The following is a 26,069-nucleotide window of genomic DNA, read 5'->3' as shown; positions in this document are numbered from 1 at the left end:
TTCGTGTCCGTGCCGTTCACTCGGAGATAAATATTGTATAAAATACAACTGTGAACACTGGCCAGCATTCGAAAACGTGATTAGATTACATTACAAATATGACTTATTTTTATGCGCATTAAAAGATGATTGGTCGTCGTCGGGTTAGATGATATTCGGAGGCGCCTCCAACATTAAATTCGTTGTGATGTCGATTCGAATTTTCAGTGCATAATAAACGCCACGATTGCTTGCTAATGATAACCTAACTCAACAGTTTTCCGATTGATAGAGGTTTAAAGCTGTCTACTCGATTGATGATCGTCCGGTTACAATATCATTTTTAATCGCGGTATCATAAATTTGTAATTATTATTATATTAATTAACGCGCTAGTATTCTAATAGTGATCTACCGTGACGCATCGCCATCGCACCCGTTAATGCAATGCAATAATAATGTAGAGTACACGAACATTAGGTTTTTAATACTATATATTATAGATAACGTATTATTGTTAATTCGGTTGTTAATATTCAGTGATATCTAATAATTTTAATCATCATTATTAGTTATTATTATTATACACAATACACTGATAAATTCAATAACACTGGGCTCGTTTAACACCGGTTTCAAAATAGATCGTATTATAATAACTTTATCTGTCTAAATTATTTAGGTGGAAGCGGATCTGTCGTTATTTTAACAATCATAACAATTTATATGTTTTTTCGTTTATTTATTAAACAACAATTTTTCAAACATTCATTTGTTTGTTTCGGATAAATACATATCTAACAAGTTATGTTTAATTTAATTATGAACAGTGTTTCGTGTCAATACTAACAATATGTAGGTAAGTGTGGGGGTACCAAAAATATCTATTATTACTTTCAAAAAAAAAAAAAAAAACATATTGTACTATTTTGAGTATCGACCACGTTGAGGGTTATTTCTTCACGTAATGCGATTAATGAATTCAGCTTGAGAATTTTTTGGCCGTTAGTCAGATCAAAGTGATAAATATCTGTCGGTAAAAATTTGGAAATTGATTGAGCAGAAGAATTGTGTGTGTGTGTGTGTTGTTGTTTTTTTTTTTTAAACAGAGTGATTATATAATGTGAGTAAGTGGTCGACTGACCATAGTTAAAAATAGTTTGTGTTTTTTTTCCTAAGTAATGGTGGTTATAATCGACACCAAAAGAATATAATTGACCCAAGACCCAATAATGCACATGGCGATGAGTTTAAGTGAAAAAATTGCAAATAACCATCATCACGCTTATGGCCGTATAATATAATAATTATTATTATATTGTTGCATAAGTCGTCGAGCGTGAGATATTTACACACTGAAAAATTTATCTAAACATGTTTATAATTAGTCCGTAGGCCACCGCCCATGTGCATAGCATGTATAAAATAGCCTACCTAACTAAATTAAATATTAATAATGATATGCACAAACGGTGATAGTTTATGATTTATCGTGTACAGACCGTGTAAAAAATCGCGTCTCTCGAAAACGAAAAAATTGATTTTTTTATGCGTTTGAACGTTGTTTTCTTTTTCCTAGAATGTATTGATGATTTATAACATCTAGTAAACAGTTAAATGATTTTAAAAATAAAATACAAATAGGTCAACCCGTGAAATGACTAGTTAATGAATTATTTTTGAGATAATATAAATTACTCAATACTCACAAGTCACAACACGTTGTTTAGAACTGATTTTTTTTTTTTATTCAATAACTTTATTCCCAATATTAAAATTATATTTATTGTTTAAATTTATAAAAAATTGTTTTGAAATTTGTATTTGTATTAACGAATTTCCGATTAATTGTAGGTGTTAGCACAAAAATAGACACAGGTTTTATTTTACATTTTTATTTATACTTTGTCGCTAAGATATGTTAAATATAATTGCACAAATTCCAAGTTAAAGCATTTATGACAATAAAATAACAATAATAATAAATGAATATAAAAATTTTACTCTTAAACATAATTATAATGAAAAATATACAACTAGTAAATTATGTATTAACAAATATTCTGACGTTTTTGAATGATAAATTCATTCTACATCAATTTTCTTGAATTTAATCAAGGAAATATTTTGTTGATGAAATTTTTGACATCTTGTAATTCCTAAAAATATAAAAAAAAAATTATAATAATATAAATGCAATTATTTGTCGGTCATGATTTTAAGACTAACGTGTTACATAAACGCAGTTATGGCTATTAAGATTATTCAATATCTGTGTAAATGAATATTATTATTTATTACTAATTAATAATTATCACTATCATAATAAGTTATTATATGATGCACGTTTTTTTACAATGTTAAATAGACACGAAATAACGTGGAAAGGCAAAATGACCATTTCCATTTTCAGTTCAAATTTGTGCATCTTAATTCGTACTCTCGACAGTTATCACTCACAATCGTATATGATGAAAATGTTTTATGCAAAAATTAAAACCACCTCGGGGTCCTAATAGAACTATAAAATGAAAACATTTTACAAAAGTATCAGTGTCGTGGAGACAACTGAGTAATAAGTTAAATAAGTACACCATACAAGCGGTGATGTAGTGATTTTTTTTTCGAATTAATGTGTATGACATATAAATATTATGGTATTTCTAGCGCCTGGGAGTGAGTAGAAAAATAAATATCTGATTATTTCATTGAATGTATCGGAAAAATATACCACTCAACAACCTCTCAGGATCTTCATTTATTTTGTTATTAAAACTAATTGTGAACATTTCAGTATTATAGTGCTATTCACGAGAGAACGGTACAGGTTTCGCGCATGTAGAATGAGCTCCTTCCGTCTCGTCTAGTTGAAAAATCCCCTCTACCCAGTTCATTGTTACCGATAATTAACGACAATTATCGACCTGATTGTTCAGTACGTATAACAAGAGCATGTTGCCGATGGAAAACGACGAGCGACGACCGCGATCCGAGCAGCGTATCAATTGTATGGTTTTAAGTAGGGGATGCGCGGCGACGACCAATTTTGGTCGGAGCACGGTACCGTTCTCTCGTGAATAGCACTATAGGTTATGTACCTAAAAGTCACTGATATAATTAATGAGGATGTAAGATCCACCCAGCACGTACAACGTATTTAGACGCACCTACATTAAAAATAATATTTTTGACTAATTCACTGCCAACACCGGTTAGGCTTCCTATTTACGATCACGCATTAATACATTAATTAATCAATTTAATTAATTTAGATGAACTCTAGTACCAATAGTGTAGCAAATATTTTGTTTGGATAAATGGAGAGGAAACTGAAAACTTATTATTTAGTGGAAGCTTAACTAGGATTCACCATAAGTATGTTATGCTGGCACTGTAAGTTAAGAAATAAAATTACTTAAAATTACAATTTAGTATATGGTCACGTCTTACGCATAAAAAGTAATCAAGTGCTTTTAATTATTTTTTTTGAATTTTTAGCGAAGGCTGTATTCCTTTCTCCCCCCCCCTACATGTTACGCTCCGGTTTGATACTGAGTGACAACACGTGAACATGATGGTATCCATATTGCAGTAGACGAATAGTTGTATCTACTCTACTGTTAAGTCCGTATCAATGAAACGAGACTTATTAGTTTTATTTATCTCCAAAACAATATAGTTAATAATAGTCGCTAATAGATTTAATTGAATTTTTATACCTGATCATTGACGGCGTGCATCAAACCCTCGTACGATTTAAATTCATGCTTGGGGTTCATCTCCGAAAGAGTATCGGCCATTAGTTTTCCCCATTTGTGGTAAATAACCGGATCTTCGGTCCCATGGCACTGTAACATCGGTGTGTTGGTATTGTTGATGGCAGCCTGTATTGAAAACAATAAAAAAACTGTAAAGTTGGGTCATCGGTGATAAATACTCGTAATTTTGGGAGGTGGTCGGTGGACTTGAATCTGTTATATACATCATCAATAATGGTTTTATAATTCTTTTTTTCTCGTTCAGAATGAAAATAAATGATTCGTGCGAATGATGTGATAAGTGTATAAGAAGACGAAAAACTCTGATCGAGAAAACATAAACGGAGTGACGAATGGGTCAAGTTATACTTTAAATCTGATACTGAACAAAATATTGACGTAAAGTTTATCTATATGAGGATGTTTGTTTTTATTTTAACTTTAAACGTTTTGAATAAGTAGTAGCCCATAGTTTTTTTTTTTAACTACTTTCTAGTAGCCTGCCGGGTGAAGATTTCAGTCGTCACTCCCTTTTTAAAGCCTCAGACCGTACTAACTTCGGGCATGGTATGTCGGAGCATCGGCCAGCTGGACATGGCCAAGACGGCGGCTAACCGTTTGTGGTAGGTGAGTGCGGCATACATAGCCAGGGCACCACCTTGCGAGAAACCGGCCAACATGGTCTTGGTGGCCGACACTTTGGACGAAGCAATCTCCTCATCGATGATGTCGTGTAACTTTTCAACGGCCCTCATGATGCTTATCTCGTCTTCCATCTTGTTCTCATCTAGCGACGCTAAGTCAAACCACGCAGCCGTCGGGAATCCCTTGTTAAGCGTGAGCGGGATTTTTTTCCTGTGGATCATAGAGAGTTATAAGTACATTCATATAGTAAAGCGGGTGAGCTTTCGTCTCCTAATCTGAAAAAAGAGCATATTCGGAATGACCCGTAGAGTTAAAATTAACGTCAACCCATTTGCAAAATATATGTGACAAGAAAAAAATTCTATTTTTGAATTTTAGCGGAAATTTGTGTTGATATTCGTTACGGGCGTGTGTTGGAAATAAAGAAAAATTTACTCTCTTTGGCATAGTAACTAAGCAATGTTGCAATCGATAGTAAATAAACGAGTCTTCATTTATTTTGGCACATTTTTTGAACATTTTGTACAAAATATGTCAGTCGCATTTACATAAAGGTGATTGTATTTCATTCTATAGATCATCTTCATATGTTTTTGTTAATAGAATTAATTACATAACATGAGTTAAACTCATTGAAAAATCATAAAATTCATAACTCGTGTTTCAAATTTGAATATGTTAAAGACGCTTAGAATAAAATATGTATACTAAACATAATTTTGCAATACCCATGTGGTTATCTAAAAACTATTTTGATTACTAATTTTTAAATTTTTAATAATTATATAATTTAATTTATTATTTTAACTAATGATTATATGTTAAGTTTAGGAACTTGATCCGAGTAAATTTTACTTTAAAACCGATTAAGAGCATATTTTTATTTTTATTTTATCCTTATATTTTTCTATCGAAACGGGGTTGGGGACAATATACTCACGCATTAAGGCAGATCACTTTAACGTAGGGCTTGACCATTTTGGAGAGCACTTGCTTCCAGTTTTCCCTGTAAATAAGACATAATAATTACACATAACATATTATACTGAAATTATATTATGCATTAATAATATATATTATATATACATTATACACTATTATATACATTATTGTTATATATATATATATATTGCTAACTGCTAAGATGTTAGCAATATTATTTAAAATTATATATTTTCAATTTCATTATTGTTACATATGATTCAATATGAGATAACCACCTACACAAATTCGGCCAGGTGAAGAATAATAATAACACAGAATATTATTCTGTAATAATAATGTACTAATAAAAATAATAGTATGATATAATAATTTGAATTAATAGTGATAATAATAATATTTTATTAAAGTTAATAGACGTTTGCATCCGATCACATTAAACATAAAAAGTACGAAATGGTCTTTCGTCTCCGTCTATCTCATACGTCTTCGCAGATCCGTGTAAGCAATATATTAAAACGATATTATAGCAAAAGCTGTTACAGTAGTGGAGTGCGCATCTGTTAAAATCGGAGATCATATTAAAACTTGAATTATTATTGATATTTGAATCCGATAACGGGCGGACAAGTAGGTACACAGTGCGCCGACAGTTTTTAATTGAATTCACAGCATTTTATAGATTAAAAATTTATTGTAGGTACCTGCGTATATTATAATAATATTAAAGTGTTTTAAATAGTAAGTGATTTTATCGTATTATAAATAAGTGCGGATGTTTCGGTACATTCTTTTCCGCTCTGGAAATCGACGTTTATATCAGTTTCTATTTTTTTAATTTCAATTTGGGTGTTTTATGAGTGATATGTACCGATCATGAAACGGGAATATATAATTATCAATGTATAAACTTTATTGCACTTATATTAGAACTATAACATAAATAACCTAAAAATATATTATTTTTACTTATTATAAGTATAATAAATACATTTTAAACTCTGATCACTTTTTTCCAAGTAATATTTTTAATCAAAGCATGGTTTATGAAAAACATTAAATAAATTTAATTTCATTAAAACATTATGAAAACTATGAAAAAAAAAAAAACTAAATAACTTTTAGGAAATATCACTAAAAACTTAAATTGTTCAATTTATTATGGGAATATAATGCGATATTTAATAACTGAATTATATTGATGTACAAAACAAACATGTAACTTACTTTGCGGTTTTTAACTGTACTTTAAAATAGTAGAAAATTTTTAAGAATTCAGTCAGTTATAAGGTATAATATAATTAAGTTAAGCGTATGACGAATAAACGTGCTGTTGCGTAAGAAGTAAGAATGTTTAAACCTGGTGAACTTTTAAACTTAGTTTTTATCCAACCAATGCATAGAAAAATTACATGTGCCTAATGCGTTTCTACTTTAATAAGAAAATTGTATTATTTTCAAACATACTAACTAATGATCAATTATTTACTGTACCTATGCACAATTATTTACATTTAATTTATGTATCAGTAAAAAAGTCGTATACATACATATATATATATATATATTCATATTTTTTAACACCTTCCAAAGCGCTTTTAATGCATATTATAAATAGTTTTTCATGATTATTACCCACTAGTAGTACTCTTATATAAATAATAAATTATATAAATTAAACCGTAAATTGTAACTTAATAATTGTTCAGGTGAATAGATAAAACTTAAGTTCCACTGCAGTAAAAATGGTTCCAGACTTAAATAATTGATTTCTATCTTCCGATTCAGTAATTTACTGATTGTTACACATGCGACGTCCGTTAATATTATTCTGTTAACTTAATATGTACATTATAATATAACAATATAGTTTATTTGAGTAAGATAGATAGGTAAAAATTATAAATGAACGTATAATAGACAAGTAAAGCATAATTAGTTTAATGTATCATTTTAATTTATTATTTTAAATTATTGAATTTGAGACCTGGTTTATAGGTAAATAAATCATATTAGTATAAGTACTCAACAAATATAGCAGAGATTAACGATTTTAGACATTTTTTTTTTTTTAATTGCTAGATTCTGAGCAAATGCAAATATACTATACTGTAATAGAACTTGCAATTCATATATTTGATAAAAATAAATAAATAACAGTGTAAGTAAATTTTTAAGTATTCACAGTTAAATTTATACTTTTTTTGAAGTACTTGAAATAAATTTATAAAACTAAATGAAAATACCTATTTAATGTTTGTAAACGAAATTTAATTATAATAAGAAAATAGTATTTGGGTATTATGAATAGAATACCTTACATTGCGTTTATTTTCATCAATGGTTAATTAGTTAATAATAATATTGTATTAGTGTTATATTGTATTGTAAGTAGTAGGAAATAGAATTACAGCATTTCGTTTGTAAATATTTTCATAACTTGTTTTAGAATTATTATATTAAATTGGTAATATGCAGATTTTGAAAAATTTTAATAAAAAAAAAAAAAACACTATATCATTATTTAATGATTGCTAATCTCGCATATTATTGCAATACCTATAGGTTATATAGCTAATATAATATAATATAATAAATTACTAAAACATAAGAGTGACGTTTTATATAATGTGGACATTAGCGTTCCTGTTAATATTAATTTAACATAAAATCAACAACAAATACAATTTTGCATATATTCATTTGAAACTTTCTTTAAATGTTTCTATAACATAATAATGCACAGTGAGACTAAGCCTAACATTTTTTTTTTCACAGTTACATTTTTAATACATGATTGAACTTAATAATTTTGAATACTATAAATTTAATATAAATTTATTTTTAAATCTATAAATAAATAAATTTGTAATTTTTTATCTCGGTATTTAAATAAATCATTATTGTATAAATGTATAAAAATGCAACAGTATTAAAAGAACTCTTGGACTCAACTTAAACAAATAAAAAATAAAATTATATTTTTTGAATAATTTTCACCCTAGCATTAATCTCTTTTCTCACAATCACAATATAAAAATAATAAATTTGTATGGAGTTCAAGTTTGTGAGTGAATAAGTATAATATAATATACATCAGGGGTAGCCAACGAGAAGAGACTCACGAGTTACCTAATATATTAATTCATATGGAAGAGTCAAAATAAAAAAAATGGTCATTTTAATATATAAATATGATTATCGTAAATAAGATAATATATTAATTATAATAAAATGTGTAATATGTGAAACAATATAAAATATTAATTAATAATAAAAAATAAAAAAATACATATATTATTTAAATATTACATCAAAAACATTACGTTTTTTTGTAAATGTTTCTATAAATTGAAATTTAATAAAATATTATACTTCTTCAAATACATAAATTCATATTGAAAATATTTATTTTTTTTATATTAACGTTTGTATCTTACGATAAGATTCGTGCTATATGAGTTTATGACGGGAGCTGTAGTTTGGTTACCCCTGATATATATTATAATTGCTGTGATTTATTTAACCCCAAACGAATTCCGGTGAGCGTTTTATACACGTTTACCGGTTTGTAACTTATTATGTATATAAGCTTCTTTACTTTTTAGACAATATCGATGAAAATTTTACGGCGATTAAACAAACAAATTTAAAAAGTTTAAAAAAAAAAATCACGATAAATAAGTGTGTATTATAATATTATAATATGTTATTATGTACACTTATATGTGTAGAAAAATATTGTTTTAATCTGTTACCAACAAATTTTAACGGACGAAAACTCGTCGTGTATACCAATAATAATACATGTATAAAAAATTACACGAAGGCTTTGACCCTTTAAGCGCCTTTAAAAACACAATATTTTTTTTTATAAATTTAATATAAAATACTATTTATTGTTTACGTACCCATTTTCCCCAAGTCCGTGCAAGAATATGATCTGAAATCAAAAATTCAAATTGAAAACCATTGTCTCTTGTCGATCGATGAAAGTCATTATATTCAAGTGCATATTATTGTTATTATTATTATTATGATTATGTATTACTCACTGTGGCTGTGTGTTTTCTGGTGGGCGATACGATGAAGGCGTCTTCCGACATTATATTTTCTTTCCGGTTTTAGCTCCTTGTAAAATAATCTATACCGACGGGCTACCGCGAATTAGATGCACGCAGTCGAAACAGAAAAAGTTGTTGAGAAAACGTGCTACAGAGGGCAGGTGAAAATTACGATCAAGACGACAACGTGTGTCCAGCTTTTGCAGAATTATGGAAAAGTTGAGTCCGTGTAATGTTGCACTGCGTGTCTAGTGTCTGTGTGATGACTGACGTTCTGGTCCGGTGTTCAGTGGCTATTATTTATCCTCTGTCCCTAATCTTGGTTTTAAGAGCGTGGTTACATACAGAAGGGAATAATTGTTACCGCTACTATTTTCCTTATCTTTGTGTAATTCTCTCATGTTTATAATTAATAGGTTGTGGTTCAACTATAAAAAAAAAAAAAGAAGAAGAAAATAATAATAATAATAAACCACGCACAAGAAAACTGTTACGTACACACACACATACACACACGCACACACACAAACTCGTGTATACACAACGTACGTGGTGATCTTTTAAAGTTAAACGCTCATTTCCTAGGAACGTATCGATGTTTTTCTTTAATATTTATTGCGATAGAATATGATTTATTTTTCAAAAACGTTGTTTTTGAAATTGTGCGAAAACAAAATATTTCCAAATGAGTTTTTTATAAAATCGATAATTACTTTTGAGGTTAAAAAATCGCTCTGTATACATGTTCGGACGTGTGCGCGAGTTTGTGAGTTTGTCCACAGTCCACCTCCTATTGTGAACCAACTACACGTATCATATTATTGGGACGCATTCGAAGCAGTGGTGTGAGATTTTATTTTAATTATACACGAGAATATTATATTTTATTGATTACCGATATAATATTATTATCATTGTAATTCGTAATCGCGATCACACACCAATTTATATTCTATTCTGAGTTTCTGACACGACGCTAAATACAAAACTTAATAGAATAAATTTACAAGTGAAATATTGGACTGGCATAAGAGTATATTATTTATAACTATAGTAAATTATGTTAAAATTAATTTTTGTAGTAAATACAACATTTTTTTCCGCATTTATCGAAATTCAAAGCAAACTGTTTATCGTACGGATCCGCTGTTGGTATCTATTATTAAGTATTAATATTGATAACGATTCAGGTGAAACAACTCGTATAATACAGATTCAGAAACCGATCTACATGTAATTGTCATTGTAAAGAGGACGACGAAATATCCTGATAAAACGGACACAATGGAGTTCGTTGAGTAAATAAAAACTGAAAAACAAATATTTATTCGTAAACGTCTAGATGCCGTACTTCGATTATATAAATAGTTATATGTACATCGTACATTATTATGTTCATACACGTCATGTATTGTTACAATACGATAAATGACAAGCATTTGAAATCAAGGGAAATTGCCGTAACTTAAGTTTTTGTAATTGCAAATCTTATTTTATACTGGATCACATAGACCAAAAAAAAAAAAAAATAAATAAAATTATTTTTAAATACAAAATTATTTTCTTAATAAAACTATTCACATTTATTCACGTTATTTTTTTTTAACTAGTTGTCATAGGTATAGAACTTTTTATTTGTTATGAATTCTCATGTATTTGGTATTATTCAGCGATATGGGTAGATACTAACGGTTTTGTTTCAAAGCCATAAAAGGAGTTTTAAGACATGGGTACAAACAAACAATTAGGTTTAGATTATTTGATTTAAATTTTGGTGACATGAAATGCCTTCCTAAACGATTAAACCTCAAAAAGATATGTCCAAAAATTGAAATATTGGGAAAACGTCATGAAACAATTTGAAATGTTATAAATTCGTAGGGTCTGCAGTATTCCTTACATGTTTAAATATACTAATTATAAATATAATATAATATAAGATAATGTAGGTACTTGCTTCCAAACTTATATGTATTTAGAATAATAAGCTTAAATACAATTGGCAGTCTGTTATGTACGACAGACCTGATGTTTAATTTTAGTGATACATTTATTATTTAATATGTTATGTATAATAATTCCCGTTAATATTTAAAACTTTTCTGACAAAATATTTTGTCACGAATCAATTATTACGGTAAGAAAAAATATTTAACGGATTTGGCAAAGACATGAAAACACCGTAGGTATATCATAAAATATTCTGTGATAAATCCAATTAGGTAAATAATGAGCAATAATATAATATAATAATATATTTTATTTAAATTCATATAAAAAAATCGTAAATATCAAAATTAATGCAATAAAAGTTTTTAACATAATAGGTATGTTGTAGTATTTATTAAAAATGATATTATTTTATGTATCTAGATTGAAAAAATGTTATGTCATTAATCGTTATGAATATTATGCTAGTGAACATATAGATATTCTATTTTTAAAATCAATGTGAAATAGTCCAATTTAATTAATTTTACGTAACTCAAATAACGTTATATATACTATATAGAAACTCACATATTCTTTTTTTCTTTAAATTTTGATTTACTGTGAAAATTCTTTTTTTATGAAAATTCTTGCCTTGCAGATATAACATCAAAACTACTATTTTAAACTATGTTTATGTTTTAGATCCAAAGCATAAATACGACATTTTGGTTTTCCAAAATAGTTTAGTAGCAGTTCATTCAATTATATGAATAGTTAGGTATTGTATACCTATATATTGCATATTTGCATGGTTCTCAAAGATGACGTAATTCTAAGAAATATTCGTGTAATATTTCGTTGTTAAATGATACAAATTCAGTTACTTGATTGTAACGGATTTTAGAAACAACAACAATAATTAATATTGTTTTATTATCATCGGAATATTATACCATCATGCACAGACCGCGGAGGCGTTGTAATCATAGATTAATTTTATTATAATTATTACCGTCGTCATTGCCATCCTACATTAAACCAATTTGAGTCATATTTTTATTTTTTATTTATTTATTGTTTTGATTACAAGACGTTTTTCCAAAGTCCAACTGTATATCACGTGGCGTTTTTGAACTTTACATACAATCTCTCTTAAGATTCCGTCTGTTATTTTTAGAAAATATAGAATACAAATATTTTTAATGAGGTCTGTATGCAGCAAATGGCTCATAAAGATTATGAGTGAGTAACTACGGAAAGGTTATGCATGTCGTTCGGGTGAAAATATATAACATTCATATTCTATGAGTTATATTCAAAGTCTGTAGGGAAAAATTAATTGAAATTGTTTAGAAGTTTTCGGTTCCGGATGGTCGGTTACTCATTAGTTGAATTTATTTTCTGGCTATCCCGTGCAATAGGATATAGGTACTCTTTTTATCAAGTCATTGAGACACCGCTGATCGCGTGTGATGAGACGAGAGATCATATTATAACAGTTATCCCTTCATAGATTATTTTTGAGAATATTACAACAATGTGACAACTATAAATGAATACGTATGTTAGTAAGCTAAGCTATTATATGTCTAATATTGCAACTAATAATATTCTAAATAATTAAAGTAGGAAACTGCAGTACAGTAAACCGTCCATGAACGATCCTTTTTCCAAAGTTAGTATTTAAAACCTATACGTTTTGATAGATGTGATGTACATTTGTTTTATTGTGTAACTAGTTAGTTTATTGTATAATGTAATATTAAATTATAGATGCATACCTATCTATGCAATATTAATATATTTATAGTTTATACGTTTTCACAGATTCGCAGATATACTTTAAAAATATTTGTTTAATAATGATAAAGGATGTATTTTATTATTATTGTCTAATGATCATCTGAAGTAAATTTTTATGTATGTCCATAAATCATTTTATTAATATAATTTTGTAAAGGTTTAAATTTATATAGATTTCAATCGCTTATTAGTAAGTTACATGTGTCATATTATGCATTAGATATGTATGAAACAAAGTTAAGAAAACTATTACGAAATATGTAACAACATATAAAATCGAGTCCTTTATTAAATATTATTTAAGCTAAGTACAAGTGTACAAATTATCTATAAGAACTAGAAGAGAAGAAGCAAAGTGGTTCTTTAGCGGTGATTGCTCGTTGTGGTCACTATGTAGAACACTAATATGTCAACGAAGTGCTTTTATTTTAAATTGAGTGAGTTCGGTTTTATTCGTGAGTTATAATATGTATTAGATATCAATTTAAGTTAAGAATACAATCATATAGTATGTAACCGAATTTATAATTAAGTCCTCAATCGAAAAATATTAGTTGAACTAGTTTAACTTAGATTGCTCAAAAATAAAAAAAAATAAAAATCCATAAATAGGCAGTTAAAAAAAAAAGAGTTAAAATATTTTAAAAATTATACCATGTGTAAGAAATACTTTTTAATCGACACAGTTATTTTATTTTGTTTCACTTAAAAAAAAAAAACATAAAATACTAAAAAATGTTATTGTTAATTTCTCTAAAGAACGAATAAAATCCATTTTTCTTCGAAAGAATTCACTCTTAAAGTTAAAAATTAAAATATTTTTATTTTTTTTACTTATATAGTATACATATATAAAAAACTCACATTTCAACATTCTATATTTTTGTCGTTAGCTAAAGTTACCGGATAATTATTTCAATAACAATTAAAATAATATTAAAATTTTAATAAATGTTTGTACTTCTTCAATTATTCTTAAAAGCACTAAGAATTTTTAATTTTAACCCTTTAAAAGTACTAACTAGATTAATTTTTTTATCAAAAGTTTTCATTTAAGTTGGTGATTAGAGCATATTTTCTATTAAAAAAAAAAATACACACATATCTTTGTAAAATCAATACATTTTTCACTCTGCTCAAAATTTAAAAATTTAGTAAATGAAACATTTTTTTTATTGGATGTATTTCATTTAATTTATTAGTTCATTTTAATATTTAGTAATATAATGTTTAGTAAAATAATATACGCTGCTAAAGTAAAACGATAATATAACGACACGACGGTTATCGAAAAACTATTCAATTTAATAGTGTTACAGTTTTGGTTTTTTAGTTACTCTATCAGTGAATCTTATGATACGAAATATTTTATTATCTTTATAAAACAAACTAACAATTAACCATTAAATATTTGATAAAACCTATAAGAAATGTTTTTAGATGATAGTATGATAGTTTGATCATCAAATAACAAAGTAAAATAATTAAACAATATATAGGTGGTGTAATTATTAATTGTATATTATTCAGAGCATTTATTATACATAATTGTGCTATGAAAAATTATGTTTCATATTCTTATTTTAGATTTTGAACGGAGCAATGAATTTATTAATTTTATTGGTTGGAGTGTTTTTTTTTTTTTTATATCTGAAGACTCTTGCAGAAAAATATACTTGAATTTTCAAAAAAAAAAAAACGAAGTTAGTATTTGTGTGTATATTACAAGTTAGTGTACTAACCAAATTTGCTATAATTTTCAAAATGTTTTGTATCTTTTTAAGCTATGTATATAGTTGAAATTTTCAATTTTTTTTTTTTTAAATGTCAATAAAAATGTCGGCGTTGTTCAATACATTTTTTTATAAATCATTTATATTTGAAGCATTCCACTGTTGATTAAATTATTTATTATAATATAATAATTTATATTTCTGGCAAAAATTATATATATCGTAGGTATTTACCACTAACTACACATCATCTCTCAGAATCGTTTTTCATATGTCATTATTTGACATTGAGTTCAAATTTTACATATACGAGTATAATGTTCTAGTAGTTTCTCAATGACAAGGTACATTTGAAATCTACTATACGTCAGATATAGAGTGATTTCCCTGGTTTTTATAGTCCTATTAATTGTATGCGATAATTAATAGTAATTAATTACTATGTAATGCATATAATATGGGACACAATGAAAATGATGTAGTATTTTTTGTATTTATGTTTATTACAAAGTAAAGTTTTAATAACAAAACCATATTTTAAAAAAGTCAGCGGAGAAGCAATTTAGTTCTTCTCACCCATTAATTCAGAGTGCTCTTTGCATATTTTACATGCATACTGACAAACATTTAAAAATATAATGGCGAACAATTCAATGCACTTTGTTTTTTAACATGAAGGTATTCTCGCAATTAATCGTATTTGAATTTTGACGTATTAAGTAGACAACATGTCTGTAGTATCATCATTTATAATATGGTAATAAAATACGAGTTCGGAATCTTAAAGTTTAATATAGTATGAATCATAAAAGAATTCTTTATCCGATCAATAGTATATATTTTATAATGTAGGTACAATATGAATTAAATCATTTCATCATGTAGGTATAGTCATATTAATCAAAGACCGCACATTTATTCAATCTCTTGTTAAATGTATTATAGGTTATAAAATTATTATACACCTACAAATATATAATAACCTACGCAGATGTTTTCAAGTATTTTATCTATTCATTATTAATGCCTATCGTGTTATGTCAAACTGATTTACGTTATTTTAGTAATCAAATATTTAATATTATACGAATATAATGTGCAATTCATTTACGCAATTATCAGCTAGTGTAGAAAAAATACATATACAGCCGCAAAAATGAAATCGACTGAAGAACGCACACAAGACTAGAGGATTATCATTTATACTTACAATTTGGTTATTTGATTAAAACATTTAGAACTATGGGCAAATATATTTTGAATCTTCTACAAACTATTTTAGATAGCGACAAATATGAGCATAAGCGTTTTATTAATGGACTGTTATGAATTACTATGTATTAAAGAGTATTGTGTCTTAGCCAGTTGATTGAGGGTAGGGATTTTTGATTCTGTATAGGTACCTACATGATTTGCACTTCTTAGTGATCATCAATGTGATAAATTAATTTACACATATTTACATAGTAAAACGGGTTGTAAGTTTGTAGATCTTATAAAATTTAGGTTATTTAACTAGTAAAATTATCTCTTATATTGATATTACATAACAGTGATAATAATAAATTAATAATAAACTTTTATACTTTTTTTTAACGAGTATACATTTTTACGTATATGAATGTATTCTTGTATTGTATTTGTAATTATCAATTTTAATAGTTTTTATAGTAATTCGTAATTATATTATTGTTTTTGTAAACTGAAAATGACCACTCCACGTCTTTAGAGTTGGCCGGTGCACTTAAAGTTAACGATGTCAATAGTTTCTATAGCTTTAGGATTCAGGAAGTTCATCAAATGAATCTGTTTTGCTATATATTATTTTAGAAATTTTTTGTACTTATATTGATTCACCTTGAATACATGAAGCTGCAATTGATAATTTTTCTGTAACAACGTTTAAAATAGCAACCGAAATGGATAGAGATTTCTCCTTTTCTCGAGAGATATTAGAGCTGAAGATAAGAATGAAAAATCTATTTAATAAAAACTAAATTGGCTTTAACTCAACGTTTACCCATAACTTCTTGAGCTGTTTTTAAAGACAAAGCATCATCAAGATCAAATTTTACTTTAATTTTTTTAATCGTTTTACGTGAGTCGCAGTAATGAATAGCCGTGTTAACCACGTCTCCCAACGCATAATCACTGGTTCTAGGGGCAAACTTAATTCTGATACCATAAATATGCCACTAAATTTAGAAATGATCAATATATATATTTATATGCTTAAAAATATCAAATATGGAAAAAAAGTTTGATTATTTGTAATATTCACTTTATAAATTAAATATAAGTAATTCTGACTGCGCAAAAAAATATTCTAAGTCATGAACATCCAAACTCTAGTAATTACTATTATTTAAAATGTGGAATTCAATATGTTAATTTGAATGGAAATCGCAAAAATGGGTAAACATTTTAAATTTATGACAAACATTGCGTACAGTTAAATTACATCAGAAGTATCGGCTTTTTAATAAATAATTGCACACTTATTAGTTATTACTCTATTCTTTCAGCGCGACAAACAATAAAAGTAATTAGTATCACAGTACGTACCAAAGAAAAATATATAAATGGTTTATAAGTTTATATATATATGTATACAAAATATATTAATTTCATTATATGATGTCTCAGTAAATACCAACTTTTAATTGTTACCATCAATCAATAATAATGTATTTATAAGTTTATTATATTTATGATTTACTATATTTCTAAAAATGTAGTTAACTAGACTGTACTGAATTGAACATTAATTATTAATATTTGGACTTAAAATAAAAATAAATGTTTTATATTTATTTTATTACTTTAATAATGATGGTAATAAAAAAAATATATACATTCACAAAGATAGGTTTTTATTGAGATAAAAAAAAAAAATTAATTTTAGTTTTAATGATATACATTTGTAGTTAATTTATTGATATAAATATAAATGACTAAGATGTTATAGAAACTTCTTTGTCTTATTAAAAAAAAAAAAAAACTTTTTTTTTTAAAGAAAATAGTGGTCTATTATAATTAATATATGAAATAAAAAGAGATAAAAATAATGAATCATATTTCAAGTTTCAACAATTAATTTAAAAATTAAAATGATGATTACGATAAGATAATAAATTTAGAACTATAACATTGAATCTTTGAAAGAAGGGCACAATGCAAATATATTGAGTTTTACATAACTTTTTTTTTTGTTACATAATATTTTAATTAACCATACGCTTCTTTTAATATAACTCATACGTTGTAGATCATAAATATTAAAGCTTTATTAACAAATAACTGGTTGTGATACAATCTAAAAATCATCTAGAAACAATAAAAATATTAACGAACATCATACCTGTAGCTTTTTTATTATTTATATAACCAGATAGCGAAATTCCTCATAAATTAAAACATTGATTAGAAATACTAGCACAGTTGTAATTATAGGTATATTAAACGTTTAATACACGACCGCATAAAAAACTAAAAACTAAAGTAAAAAATATAATAAACCTAGTACCTACTTTTCTAATTAATTTTAAATAGCAGGAAAAAGGAAATATCGAATATTTATTTATGCAACATCAGTTTTTGATTCAAATTTCTAATATTTATATGTTTTGAATAGAATTTCACTAAAAACTATAAAATACGATACGTATATTATACTTATTATAATATATCATATTATTATAAACCGTTATTATACTGTTAACTTATAATTTAATACTAACGTGCTTTAAACATTTTGAGCAGGATATTAAAATTGTTTATTAATTTTATTGTGTTTACAAAATTGTAATATATCAACGTAATGGTGAAAAATCGTATATCCATATAATATATGAATCACAAGAAAAATATTAATATAGTTATTTTTTTATTGTAATATTTAATTTTTCAGGAGAACCTTGTATAAAATTGTGATGCTTTTTATTTAGAAAACACAATTAGTAATTACATTAAAATATATATAAAATATCTATTAATATCTCTAAATAAATAAACTAATTCTAATTATATTAGTATAATATAGTATGTACTGTATAATATATTAAAATAAGGTATAGCATTTATTATTATGTTAAGCAATTATTTTTCCAAAATATACGTTTACCTTTAATAGAATTCACAAAGAACACTAACAATTTTACATTTCCGCCGATATGAAATTTCATTTTAAGTGACTTAAAATTTCGGCACGCACGCAACAGCAATAGATATAATTAATGACATTAGTACACTACAGTACTGCACCGGTAAAGAACACGTCATTATTCATTATTTCTGTGAAAATTTCAAAACACATAACAATAATTATGATGACCCCATTATCCAACGAAAAACACATATGGATTGTTATTGTATTTTTTTTTTTTTTTTTTTATCATTTGCCCACTTATTATATACCTACTTATTTAAACATATATGATTTTTGTAAGACATTAGCCCATCGCGAACGTTAAATAATTAAAATGTGTTGTATAAATCTCGCGTATACAACGTCCCATTACCACGATATGTAGACATAATGTCATGGTATAAGCGCACGATCAATTTCTGTTTTACAACCGTTCCGTTCTTAATCCGTCCGAGTGTGTGAACATATTGAGTTTAACCACCTTTACGGTATCCCCAACACCACTACTATCTACGAATCTATATGCAACAATTCGAGGAGGAAAAAATTCAGTCGACGTGACATTATTATTATATTATTATGATTGGCTAGTTGCTTCGTATGACGTACACCTTGAATACCTACGCACGCATACACATATTATACTCTTCGGATTTATTTGACACTGACACCGGTGTGGATTTCAAACGTCCGAGGAAAAGGAAATTCAAACGGACAGCTACTTTTTTAATAAAAAAATTCATCTCACCCGGGGCCTCAACGTGCCAAATTATAATCGGCGGAGATTCGTACTGCGAGAAGGAATCGCTCTCGTCATACGTCACTAGGCTGCAATAAGAGAAAAAAAACTTTTCCTCACTAATTATCAATAACATAGCATACTGCCAACACGATGCAGCAGGCTTTCCAATACGTATAATTTAAAGTAACGCGCGCGTTAATATTTTTATAATGTCGACGGCATCATAAAGGAGCCAACAGTAATAATTTAACAACAATCGTTGAATTTTTCAAGACGGTTGTTATTCATTTTTTAATTTTCTATGATATCATAAAATAACCCCTGATCCGCGGCTCAAAGTTAAAATAAACTTCTGTACTGACTATACTCATCACCACTTTTTAACTTGTATACTATAAACTATACATATAGACAGTAAAGATTATACTGTTTCTAATTATTAATTAAAATTAAATCAACTTTTTTATATTTTAATATGTTTACCTACATAGGTACTATAAACTTGTAAGACGTAAAAAGCATTATTACTATTTTATATTATACGGACGAAGAATTTATTTTTCGATGAAAATACCTATGAATGATGTTGACTCTATTATTAATTAATTAATTAAATATTAAATAGAATTTGATTAAAATATTTTCTCTTTCCATATCTAATAATACTCTCTATTCTGATTTTAAACTTAAATCCTTGCATGAAGAAGCAAATACACGTCACAAAATATTTCACGGGAAAATAGCGTGTGTGTAGTAGCCTTTCTGCACTTTAATCCCCTAATCCAAAATCTCTCTGCGCCAAAAATTCTTAGGAAGCTTTCAAAAGGACTTAAGTGAAACTTATGTTGTGATATATTAAACTAACACACACCGAAATTAAAAAAAAAAAAAAAAGCTACCCTGCTATATTGTTGTTCATTAATTATTGAATGTATTTATTCGTCATTGAGCATATATTATGCCACTGTAGTAATGGATGTGGTATACTTTAATTCCACGAAAAATCATTGCAAAGACTATATACATTTTTGCAAACAAATATTGCTTGTATCGATTTTATAATAATTATGTTTTTTTTTTTTTTTTTTTATGTGTCCATTATTTGTAGTTGATATTCTACGTATTTTACGCAGTTATTATTTTATTTATGTTATTTGCAGATTGATTATTACAACGGTTTGAATAAAATCGCCTACAGATACGGTTCGTATCATCCACGGATACAGATCATTCTCGACTATATAGCTCGTCGACGCAAAAACGGCGTTAATATAATATTATGTTGTATACTCGCTTACCGTGAGTTGGCTTTCAGCAGCCTTCTGACCGCGGACGGAAAACACAAACACGGTCGCAGTGGCCGTCGGGGGCGGAGAGACGACGTAGTATACACTATTTAAAAAGTAATCATTGTCGTATTACGGGGAAAATAAAAATTGCATGCCATTAGTGAAAGGTGTGCACCTCTATATATGTATCGGATTTACGCGGGCACTTGCTCACACGAGCATATGCGTTACAGTGTACGCGCGCGCGCGTGTGTGTGTGTGTGTGTTATGATGTACCTACGTCGGTAAATGATTTTCGGTTGATTGAGTGCATCGGTGACGTTAATTTCATTGTGTATAATGCACACACGGCAGTAAGTATAATATTAGGCATGTACGCGCATTTAATTCAATGGGCATTTCGCGCCCTCCTCCTCTGCGCCTGCAAGCTTAACGTAGGTATCTTATAACGTTCGCAACAGGATAATACGATAGTATACATTTTGCAGTACGCGTATTATAATATACGTTTGACTCCGCGCCTGTACGCCCTCTTTCTCACGGGCTGTCAGTTTTCGCCGTATAATATAATATATTGGACTCGCATCATCATAAAATGGCTAGCAACGCACGCGGACTCGCGTCCTACTCATATATATATATATATATATAATATACGCTATTGGAGATTTGACGAAAGTATGCTTGACATGCGTTCTTTTTTGATAATTCGGTAAACACAATCTAGGAACTAATATTTGCCAAAAAAAAAAAAATCAACCAATTATTTATTTGATTATTTGTTGTTATCGTAAGAACACTACGACTGTACAGGAACGTCAACACATTATTCGTATGACATGGCGCCCAATCTCAGTGGCCAGCTCCCCGTCGTTGTTATCTAATATTAGCAACTATATTTATATATATATATATATATTTATAGTAACCACGAATGCCGATGTGTCGTCACACTCGTCTGATTACGATTTTATGAGCAAAAAAAACCGTTACCCAATACGGGCAATGTGTAGCGCATGCAAAGAAAACTTAACAATCAAACACAATATTATGTTGATCAACAGCCCGAAATACGCTAAAGCGCGTGTATACAGTCTTCGACTATCTACCTCATCGATCTACAATGACTATTATAGTACTCGCGATAATATAACAAACTTTTCTTACAGACAAAATAATTAATTGTAAAAAAACGCAAACATTTTTTTTTAGATTTAAAATATTAGCTTGTGTTCATCTCTAAGTAAAAATAATATATAGTCTATAACAATCATCGACGTTGAAGCGTAACAAAATAAATCATAAAAAAACAAAAACTTATAGTAATATTCATAACATACATTCAAAACTAATCATGTCAATATTTTATATTATTTAAAATATATAATATACATTAGGATATTATGCGCTATACTATGTATCTGTGTCCTGTGGCATAGTATGCCGTGTTGTACCGTTACCGGATAACCCCACAGAAATATCGACGTTCTCGTTATTAAGCTCGTAAACGCGATACTAAAAACCAACAGATTGATTACAAATAATGAAATGTTTTAAATATTATGCGCCGAAAAACAATCGTATTGTAATTAACGTCGGCCGACGAGACACGCCTCTATCGTTTACGAGCAGATATTATAGCATAGACGCAATACCTTTATAGGCAATAATGATACTACCAACGCGTTCTGTTCAATTTAGACACACGCATAATATATTACATTGTGTGTACGTGTATTATTACTTCAAGCCGAAGTTTAATCGAAAGATAAATGAATTTCGTTTATATTTACAGCAGGATACTTCTTTTAACAAGACGCGCTTATTATCTCGAAAACTGTTAAGATTTTCACTATTTTTAAGATTTTTACTTCTTCAAATAAATACGCATACACTTTTAATTTCGTATTCCTGACAGAATATATTTCTGTAAATTCGTTATATTCGTAAACTTAAAAAATCAATTTTGGACGAGTAATTAGCAGTACTCGTATTTATACTTAATAAATATTTAAAACTTAAATTAGAACATTAAACGATAATGGTCAGATGCGGTGGAGTTGTAGGAAAAATTCGAACATTAATTTCCGTTAAAACTCACTTATTTTATGCTCAATTACCACCATTAAATACCGCCATTTCTTAAGTTATAGATGTGTTTTCTTCATTATAATATTATGATGTTGGAGTTTCAGTATTTTATTTTCCATGTAATATTATAGTGTATTGTATAGGAAACACTAAAAACATAATATTTTGTAATTATATATGAAAATATATTATATTTAAACTTACCTAATACAAAATTATAATTATTGATAAACTTCTTAGCCTTGAAATAGACTTTTAATATTGTTATGAAATTAAAATACTGGCACGTATAAAAATCGAAACTCTATAAATAAATAATGTAATTTTTTTCAATAATTTTAAATGGGTGATGACTATAAAAAAAGTTCATATGTTCTTATAAATACTTAAAAATTCAATACTATGCAAATATTTAATATGATCAAAAACTTGGAAATGATGGAAAAGCTAAATTTCGAAAAACTTAGCTGTGATATTAATATTCGTGGATATATTGTCTGAACATATAAATAATCAATCAAAAATTGCTTTCCAATACTTACTTACAAATAATTTACTAATCATTTATACTATTTAAATTAAAGACCGTGGAGTTTGTGGACATAAATTCATAAACACTAAATTTTAGTGTATGAAGCAGTGAACTCGCTAAATTAAAGGTACTGAAAATATTTGAGGTAAATTCAGCACTAATTTTAAAAATGATATTGTCGATAGCATATATAATTTGTGCTTATTTTTATGACATAGTAGGTTTTAATGCTCTGATAGGTGCATCTGTTATGTGAAGTTAAGTGGAGAATATAAAGCTTCATGTAATAGTTTACTTGGTATGACACTGATTTTTCAAAAACTATCGAATAACACTAAATAATAGTGTTATATAGTGAAATTGAAGCATAAATTATTTATTTTTTTGTATATAACTTAACGCACACGTAATGGAATTTTAAATTATTTGTATATAATTGAAATTACATTTGAATAACAATGGTATGAGTAATAGTGAATACTATTTTTATTTTGAATCATATTATCATCAACCAAAAACACTTAAGGACAGTTAGAAAAAATTCAGAAAGAGTTGGACTAATTAAGATATGAACACTTGATAATATAATATTATATTTAGAAAGCGACTTATAGTATAAATAATTTTTTATGGTAATTTGTTGTACAATTTTTAAAATAATTGTTCTACATGATTTCAAATGAGAATTCTACCTATTTATATAATTCATTATCCGAAACTCAGTTTAAATTTCACATGAAAAATAATACGTTAATTAACGATTGTGGACATAATTTTAAGACATTTTTCAACTATAATTGACTACAGTAAAAAAAATGCGAAATACGGTTTTTTTTATTTTTTATATTATAATTATTATAATCAATTTAGTTTTTAGACCGTTAATAAACTTTTTTTTTTTAATGTTATAATTATTTAATTAAAATATGCATACACCAGGTAATTGGTGTATAATGTGCAGGCCATTATTATAAGGTAAAGTATTAAAGTGCATTAAAAAAATCACTAACTGAACAAAAAACAATTATTAATGATGTATGCACTAAAAAACATTATGGAATATTCCAAATAAACTAATATTAACGTTAGAATGGAATCCTTTGAATCCTGGGATTATGAAATGGGGAGTTGTAACAGGTATGGTACTTTTAAACATTATACACGTGTGATTTAATAATAGTATATTATATTTTTCAGAGTATGAATCATTTTTATCAAAAATATTTAATATGAGAATTTGAATAATCGAATTTAAATAAAAAGTGATCTGATACATAAAATAACTGATAAAAAAATCAAAATCAAAAATATTTGCGTAGAATACCAGAATACGAGTACAAACGTAATTATTGACATTTTTAGATTGTTAGTTAGGTATACTTTCTATTCATTCGATTTAAATATAATAAATAATAATCATACACAAATATTAGATTCGTATAATATACAATTACATATTAAATAATCTTAATGTAGAAGTTAAAAAACTAAAAAAAACTAATTATCTATTGACTTAATATTTTAATACCTTTAAAAAGTTTTAAACTCTTTTTATATTTAATATATGATACTTTTAAATGTTTTTAAGGTTTCGAAATATTATTATTTTTTTTTTTTTGAAGTCGTTGATTAATTTTCTATACACATTTTGGTTTACTTTTAGTTATATTAACGAACGATAATTGAATAAATGGATACTTTTACGTTTGAATATTTTTGTCGTTAAGATTTTATTTCTCCAGGTATTTTTTATTGGACAATTTTTTGACCCGGTATTCATTTATTGTTTCTGAATAAATACACTAGCTTAACTCAGTTGTATCTATGAATCTATCTATTAAGTGCAATATGTTTTCTTTCAAACGACAAAATGGACCCGAAGAGTGGCGTACCAAGTGGAAGGGAAATTAGGTTTTATTTAGATTGCTTAAGATTTTCGACATTTTTCATGTACGAGTATAATGTACGCCATGTCCTACTAAAATATGTTCCGTCTTCCGTATTACTAAATAATACTTTCAGTATAAATCTCACAAATCACTTTAAAAAAATCTTATCAAATGTGTGGTTCGTATTATATCAATAAACTTGTGTGTAATCACTGTAATCACTTATCGGTTATCATTTGTTGCTTCAAACCGTATCATCAATACGTTTTTGCTGAAGCATTTTGCGTTTTGATAAGCCGAGAGAAAATATGTACACTGTACCATTGTATAAAAATCATAAATTTAAAAACTGTAGTTAAATATTAATAACAAATAACCGTGTACCTTCGTAGTTTGGGGATTTCAAAATCTGGGACAATCTTAGTCTATAGTGTCGAGTGTCGACGTCGGTCCGTGACAACGAATGCGGTCGACTTCTAGAACTTTTCGACTTTGCACAAGTAAACGTTGCTTAACGCTCATA

General features: G+C 27.3%; 1 protein-coding gene and 1 pseudogene across 1 annotated transcript; both read right to left on the bottom strand.

Moving 5' to 3' along the window:
* Nucleotides 1-1,903: 1,903 nt before the first annotated feature.
* Nucleotides 1,904-19,090, bottom strand: LOC112596974 (acyl-protein thioesterase 1-like). Its single transcript, XM_025342866.1, has 7 exons — nucleotides 18,980-19,090; nucleotides 9,380-9,816; nucleotides 9,236-9,267; nucleotides 5,323-5,388; nucleotides 4,295-4,592; nucleotides 3,699-3,863; nucleotides 1,904-2,138 (listed from the first exon to the last, which is right to left on the bottom strand). The coding sequence occupies exons 2-7, from the start codon at nucleotides 9,428-9,430 to the stop codon at nucleotides 2,094-2,096; spliced, it is 657 nt and encodes a 218-aa protein (XP_025198651.1). The 5' UTR covers nucleotides 9,431-9,816; nucleotides 18,980-19,090; the 3' UTR covers nucleotides 1,904-2,093.
* The window catches only part of LOC112597028, a 108,873-nt pseudogene continuing 99,669 nt past the window's right edge, over nucleotides 16,866-26,069 (bottom strand).

Source organism: Melanaphis sacchari, unplaced genomic scaffold (assembly GCF_002803265.2).
Source record: "Melanaphis sacchari strain LSU unplaced genomic scaffold, SCAv2.0 Contig36_pilon_pilon, whole genome shotgun sequence".
NCBI classification, from domain to species: domain Eukaryota; kingdom Metazoa; phylum Arthropoda; class Insecta; order Hemiptera; family Aphididae; genus Melanaphis; species Melanaphis sacchari.
Note: the sequence above shows the minus strand (reverse complement) of the source record. Positions and strands in the feature narration are given on the sequence as shown.

Coding starts and splice junctions, on each gene's coding strand:
- LOC112596974 (XM_025342866.1), bottom strand. CDS start 9,430: ATGTCGGAAGACGCCTTCATCGTATCGCCCACCAGAAAACACACAGCC. Junction 4,593..5,322: donor AAAGTGATCTGCCTTAATGC/GTGAGTATATTG, acceptor TATGATCCACAG/GAAAAAAATCCCGCTCACGC. Junction 2,139..3,698: donor TGCACGCCGTCAATGATCAG/GTATAAAAATTC, acceptor TTATATTTTTAG/GAATTACAAGATGTCAAAAA.